At 45.0% G+C, this 7,414-nt stretch overlaps 1 protein-coding gene across 1 annotated transcript in view; it reads left to right on the forward strand.

Moving 5' to 3' along the window:
• Positions 1 to 6,193, forward strand: part of LOC143982919 (cytochrome P450 2F3-like) — a 51,507-nt gene extending 45,314 nt beyond the window's left edge. The window contains exon 10 of the mRNA XM_077482081.1: positions 5,993 to 6,193. Coding sequence (XP_077338207.1) covers positions 5,993 to 6,174 — 182 coding nt within the window. The 3' untranslated portion in view covers positions 6,175 to 6,193. The remainder of the gene's footprint in view (positions 1 to 5,992) is intronic.
• The last annotated feature ends 1,221 nt before the right edge of the window (positions 6,194 to 7,414 follow it).

Below are 7,414 nucleotides of genomic sequence, written 5' to 3' on the forward strand. Positions count from 1 at the left end.
GCTGCGCCCCCGCGATCATGCACATGCCCTGTGTAAATCAGCTGCCGTCATATGACGGCGGCCCAGAACAGCCGCACCACTCCGCAGTCATATGATAGCGGCAACAGTTTAAGCAAGCCGAGGGTCAAACACAGAGATCAGGCAAATAGAGAAGTCCTTAAAGCAAGCTGAGGGTCAAGTGCTGGGGAGATTCAGAGGATGTCAGGGTCAATCCGGGTCACAACAGGCAGGTCACAGGTACACAGAGCTTAAAAAACAAGCCAGCAATTAAGCAAGGGGCTGAATTGCCTTTTATAGGCCCACCAGGGGGATCTTACATTGTGCGCACTATGGCGTGCACGTGCCAATGCGCCGCATTGTGCACCCATGTGCACCGGCCCGCTGTATCACACACCCGTATGCGCTGTAGCACTACTCTGCCACGCAGGCACACAGGGAAGCTCCGATACTCGCAAGTTCAGTTTCTGCTATTCCTCTGACATAATGCGAGATTGCAGTGCATTGCTGTATGATGATTGGCCAAAGCATGCACCTGACCTGCATACTTTGGCCAATCCCAGCGCCCTCTGCTAAGAGAGCCATAATTGCACCCTGCCTTTGGCCGATCATGGCTCGGGGGGACTATGTCCACGCCCCACACTATATAAGGCTGCCTACACGGCGGCCGTAGGTAGTGTTGTTGGTGTGGACAGAGAGAAAGCTTGATTTAGATTAAGCAGGCAGGTTATTCAGTTGGTGGCAGTGTATTTGATATATATATATATATATATATATATATATATATATATATATATATATATACACATACAGTGAGTCTAATATATATATATATATATATATATATAGTATCTCACAAAAGTAAGGACACCCTTCACATTTTTGTAAATATTGTATTCTATCCTTTCATGTGACAATACTGAAGAAATTACACTTTGCTAAAATGTAATGAGTGCACAGCTTGTATAACAGTGTAAATTTGCTGTCTCCTCAAAAATAACTAAACACACAGCCATTAATGTCTAAACCGCTGGCAACAAAAGTGAGTAAACCCCTAAGTGAAAATGACCAAATTGGGCCCAATTAGCCATTTTCCCTGCCCGGTGTCATGTGACTCTTTAGTGTTACAAGGTCTCAGGTATGAATGGGGAGCAGGTGTGTTAAATTTAGTGTTATTGCTCTCACTCTCTCATACTGGTCACTGGAAGTTTAACCACTTGCAACCGGCCCATAGCCGAATGACGGCTACAGGGTGGTTGCTTAACTCTGGGAGGGCGTACAGTGACGTCCTCCCAGAATTCCGCTGTCGCACGCCCCGTGGAGCAGGCACCCCGAGAACTTCTGTGACCCGGCACATCACGGATCACGGTGAACGGCCGCTGATCGCGGCCGTTTACCACGTGATCACTCCATCAAATGACGGAGCTATCACATGTAAACAAACCGGCGTGACTTCCGGTTCCTCCCTCCCCTCTCCGTCCATTGTAAGGGGAGAGATCAGTGGCAGCAGCGTTGTGGGCTGCATGTGTAGTGCCCACAGCGCTGCTCAGTGACAGTTCCATCAATCCATCCATCCATGGTCACCCTTCCAAACTCTGCATACCCATCCATACTCTGCATTCCCATTCATACTCTGCATACCCATCCATACTCTGCATACTTTGCATAACCATCCATACCCATCCATACTCTGCATAACCATCCATACCCATCCATACTCTGCATAACCATCCATACCCATCCATACTCTGCACACCCACCCATACTCTGCATACCCATCCATACATACTCTGCATACTCATCCATCCATACTCCCATTACGCATCCATCCATACTCTGCATACTTATCCATACTCTGCATACCCATCCATACTCTGCATACTCTGCATACCCATCCATACTCTGCAAACTCTGCATACCCATACATATTCTGCATACCCATCCATACTCTGCATACCCATCCATACTCTGCATACTCTCCATAACCATCCATACCCATCCATTCTCTGCATACCCATCCATACATACTCTGCATACCCATCCATACTCAGCATACTCATCCATCCATCAATGCTCACCCATCCATACCCAGCATGCTCATCCATCCATCCTCATCCATACTCAGCATACTCATCCATCCATCCATCCTCAGCAATACTAATCCATTCATCCATCCATGCTCAGCCATTCCATTCACTCCCATCCATAATTAGCCATACCCGGCCATACTCAACCGTATCCAGCCATACTCATCCGTACCCAGCCAGACCCTACTGGACCCAGTCGGACCCAGCCGTACTCAGCCATACTTAGCCATACTCAATCGTACTCAGCCATACCCAGCCATACTCAGCCATACCCAGCCATACTCAATCGTACTCAGTCATACCCATCCATGCCCAGCCGTACGCTGCTATACGCAGCCGTACCCAGCCTTCTTCAGCCATACCCAGCCATACTCAATCTTGCTCAGTCGTACCCAGCCATATTCAGCCAAACCCAGCCATACTCAATCTTGCTCAGTCATACCCAGCCATACCATCTATACCCCGCAATACTCCGCCGTACCCATCCATACTCAGCCGTACCCGGCCATACTCATTCATGCTCAGCCACCCCCATTCATGCTCATCCATGGCACTACAGTGCCTCACAAAAGTGTAATAGGTAGTCAAATTAGATTTGAAACTTATGTCCCTAAAACACCCGATGGTGCTCCCTGCATGTTGGTCCTCTGTATGTGGCCACGCTGTGGAAAAGTCTCACACATGTGGTATCACCGTACTCAGGAGGAGTAGGAGAATCCATTTTGGGGTGTAATTTTTGGTATGTACATGTTATGTGTTAGAAACATTGTGTAAATTGACAAAGTTGTGTAAAAAAAAATGCGTTTTCATTTTCTTTACACATATTCCAAAAACTTTTAGAAAAAAATTATATGTTCAAAAGACTCGATATGCCTCATAGATTATACATTGGGTTGTTTTCTTTCCAAAATAGGGTAATTTTTGGGGTGTTTCCATTGTGCTGGTTCTCCAGGGCCTTCAAAATGTAAGAGGTTGTCAAGAAATTATATGTGTAGTTTATGCTCCAAGAACGCCTGATGGTGCTCCCTGCATGTTGGGCCTCTGTATGTGTCCATGCTGTGTAAAAGTCTCACACATGTGGTATCGCCATACTCAGGAGCAGTAGTAGAATGTGATTTGGGGTGTAATTTTGGTCATATGCATATGCTGTGTGTGAGAAATAACCTGCTAATATACAATTTTGTGAAAAAAAAAAAAGAAGAAAAGAAAATCTTGATTTTGCAAAGAATTATGGGAAAAGATTACAACTTCAAAAAACTCGCCATGCCTCTTACTAAATACCTTGGAATGTCTACTTTCCACAAAGGGGTAATTTGTATTTGTACTTTCCTGGCTTGTTAGGGTCTCAAGAAATGAGATAGGCCATCAGTACTTCAGGTGTGATCAATTTTCAGAGATTGGCACCATAGCTTGTAGACTCTATAACTTTCACAAAGACCAAATAATATACACCGATTTGGGTTATTTTTAGCAAAGATATGTAGTGGTATAAATTATGGCCAAAATATATGAAGAAAATGACTAATTTGCAAAATTTTATAACAGAAACTAAGAAAAATTCATTTTTCAAAGTTCACCCAGCGGTGATTAAATACCACCAAAAGAAAGCTCTATTTGTGTGAAAAAAAGGACACATTTTTCAAATAGGTACAGTGTTGCATGACTGAGTAATTGTCATTCAAAATGTGAGAGCACAGAAAGCTGAAAATTGGTCTGGTTATTAAGGGGGTTTAAGTGCCCAGTGGTCAAGTGATTAGTTAACATGGCACCTCATGGCAAAGAACTCTCTGAGGATCTGAAAAAAAGAATTGTTGCTCTACATAAAGATGGCCTAGGGCCACGGCTATAAGAAGATTGCCAAGACCCTGAAACTGAGCTGCAGCACAGTGGCCAAGACCATACAGTGTTTTTTCCCCAAATGTCAGTTTTTCCTGACCACCAATCAGATTTAAACCTGGGCTGAACCTTTGAATGTAATTGTGGAACGGAGTCATTGTTTCAAGGCTAATGATGCGTTCATGCCGTTCTCCACGGGTATTTATTTGGCTCTAAATACCTATTCTGATCAATTAAAATTTCAGGAAACATAATAGAAGATTCTAAGATCCAATGCCCCAAAAAACCCTTTAGTGGGACACTAAGTAGTAAACTAGTCCTCCTCTGCCCCCTTTTCTCCATCATCTGGTAATCTGTGATGCAGGAGAGGGTTTTCTAAGCTCTCTCCATTCTCCTCTCCTCTTCCCAAAATGTCAGTTCTTCCTGACCACCAATCAGATTTATACCTGGGCTGAACCTTTGAATGTAATTATGGAACAGAGAAAGGTAATGACATATACTTTGGAAAAAAACATCTCCAGTGACCCTGTGATGTGGACATGGGCGTCCGCAGGTAGGGGCAAGGGGGGTCAAGTGCCCCCCCTGGAATCAGGGATGAGATCTTAAATTCAACACAGTTCCATCCCTATCGGGGTGCGGGCAGCCCACACCTATGTGCAACCCGCCAGTGGGGTGACGCCATCAAGGTTCTGCCAAGCCCCCCTATCAGTGTAGCGTGACTGCGGGCTCTTTTCCGTGCTCAGTCCAGCAGAGAACTCGGCAGAGGTGCTATCAGGTTTACCCCAGTCACCACCTCCTTTCTCCTGTCAGGGAGAAGAGGCAACGGCTCTCACCAGGTTCCTCGCCCAGCTTCCTGCCCGCTCTGTTCCTTCCCTATTGGCCATAACTGTTCCTACCCACTCTGTTCCTTCCCTATTGGCCATAACTGAGGGCCAATCAAAAGAGACTAGGAAAGGAGAGAATCATAGGACATGTAGTCCCAAAGATTGGTAGCCTGGGAAAAAAGCTGAGGGAAAAGGGTGCTACAGGAAAAAGAACAAGGATTGTGCTGGGCAGAAGTCAGAGAGAGAGAGCCACGCTGCCCAGCGCCACCAGAGAGAGAACTACACTGCCCCATGCCACCAGAGAGAGCCATGCTGTCCAGCACCACCAGAGAGAGCCATGCTGCCCAGCACCACCAGAGAGAGAAAGTCTAAGTCACTGCCAGAGTACATACATGCTACACTACTGACCAGAGTCGCCCCCATGGCGCGTGAGCGATCTTCCAGCCGGAGGGATCACTGGTGTTGTTTCGCTGGGTCTGGTAAGAGGGCCTGTTGGCCATTATCCATTACTTTATCCTAGGGATTGTACTAAGTCTGCAGTCTCTGACCATGATAATCTGATAATGACATTGTCGAAAAGGGGCGGCGCATGGGTGACCCTAAAATTATGCCCCCCCTTGAAAAAAGTTCTGCGGACGCCCATAGATGTGGACTCTGAATTCTGGTTAAAATGAATTCCAAATAACTTAGATTGAGGTAAACTGAGTGAACAGCTTCATTGTTTGCTCAGCAAGCCTTAATAGTAACAGAGAGCGGTCCTCTGAATGGCACCCTTCCACAGGGATCGGTCAGGTATGGAATATATATACTTACATTGGTCCAAGCTGGACTATGCAAAGAAAATAAAAATAAATCATAATTCAGTTTTAAAATGTCCCTACTGACAAATCTTTTTTTAATTTTTTTCAGCTTCCAGGTTGTATTGCCAAAACTTAATTGAACAAGCTGACGTTAGAATCTGATTGGTTTCTATGCAGAAGTGAGCCTGATTTTACACCCTCCAGCTATAGTAAATCAACTCCTATATTTTTTTGGTTTACCAGACTTCTTCCCAATATTCTTCTTAAAAACAATTAATTTATGTCTTTGTTGAAAAGTACAGTTTTCAGAAAATTGTTAGTAATTATTGTGTAGTTACTAATCTATATTATCACCACACATGATACATTGCAGCAGTAAAGTGTGTATTTAATGGACAATAATAATATATATTTTTTTAAATATATGTTTTCATATTTTTTCTTACAGGTAAACGGATCTGCCTGGGGGAAGGTCTGGCCCGCATGGAACTCTTCCTATTCTTTACCACTTTCCTGCAAAACTTTATTTTCAAGCCAACAGCCCACCCAGATATGATTGACCTCACCCCATCAACCAGTGGAGTTGGCAATCTGCCCCCTATTTATGAGTTTAGTGTTATTCCTCGCTAGATTACCCTGTTCGGCTTTAGTTTAGTCTGCCAATTTTGGACACAAAATGCATTAAACTCTATTAGACAGCAGAGGGCAGCAGAGTAGTGTTTTCATTTAAAGAAAGTAAAAAAATATTGGATAGGTTGTATGAACTGACAATTTAAAAAGTAAAACTTGCTTGGACAAAAGAAACTTCAAAAGTCCTCAGTGTTGTGGTGCAATGTCACTGTTGATCTTCAGATCCTGAGTTCATTGATTATATTTCTCAAACGGAGTTCATATCTGTAAAACGTAAAAGAAATTCAAGGGCAACAACTAAACTGAATTGCATTCTGTAAATTGTCATTTTGCAATGCTAAAGCCCCATACACACATCAGATTTTCTGCTGATTTTTTCCTTCAGATTTACCAAAATCATATAATATGAGGAGTTTCAATGTCTATGCATTTAGGCAGGCCCTTGCTGGTTTTGGTAAATCTGAAGACAAAAATCAGCAGAAAATCTGATAGTGTGTATAGGGCTTAACTGTCAGGGATGCACATAGGTGTTTTGATTGCTACCTGCCGGGGGCGTAGCCATAGAGGGTGCAAGAGTCGCGATCATGACTAGGCCCCAGACTGCGAGGGGCACGTGCGGCTCCCCTGTCAGTTTTGTCTATACTTGTATGAGCCGGAGTCGGGGGCAGAGCTGGGAGGATCCAGCAGGATCGATTCTCCTATATGCCACCCCGCCGGCCCTCCTATCCAGCCAAGAGGCAAGCAGTCATCCGTACACAAGATTGCCAGCTCAGCCTCCCAAACTCTCCCCCCGACCCTGGCTCCCGCTTCCTGTCTCAAGGCTTTTCCTGCCGCCGGAATGGTAGGAGAAAATCTGCCTGCCCGAGGCCGCTCCTGGTAAGCCACAAGCTCTCTGTCACAGCAGAGAGTAAAAGAATGCACTGCCCAGCGAGTATAGTGTTCCAGGTGTGCTGCTGACTGTCATTCTGCTCCCTCCCATACTACCACCCTCCCATCATGTTGTCCCTTCACACTGCCCTCCACTGCCTCCCCCCATCAAAAACAATATAAAAAAAAATGACAAAAGATACAATTATAAAATAAAATGGTAAAAAAAGACTGACCCCATTCTCTGCCTTACTGACCACGTCCACTTCCCTACTGACACTGTCCAGTGCCTACTGACCCTGTCCACCACCCTATTGACCCCGTCCACTGCCCTACTGACCCTGTCCACTCCCCTACTGACCACATCCACTGC

Source organism: Lithobates pipiens, unplaced genomic scaffold, assembly GCF_037356315.1.
Source record: "Lithobates pipiens isolate NorthernLeopardFrog02 unplaced genomic scaffold, aLitPip1_a1.2 Scaffold_1, whole genome shotgun sequence".
NCBI classification, from domain to species: Eukaryota; Metazoa; Chordata; class Amphibia; order Anura; family Ranidae; genus Lithobates; species Lithobates pipiens.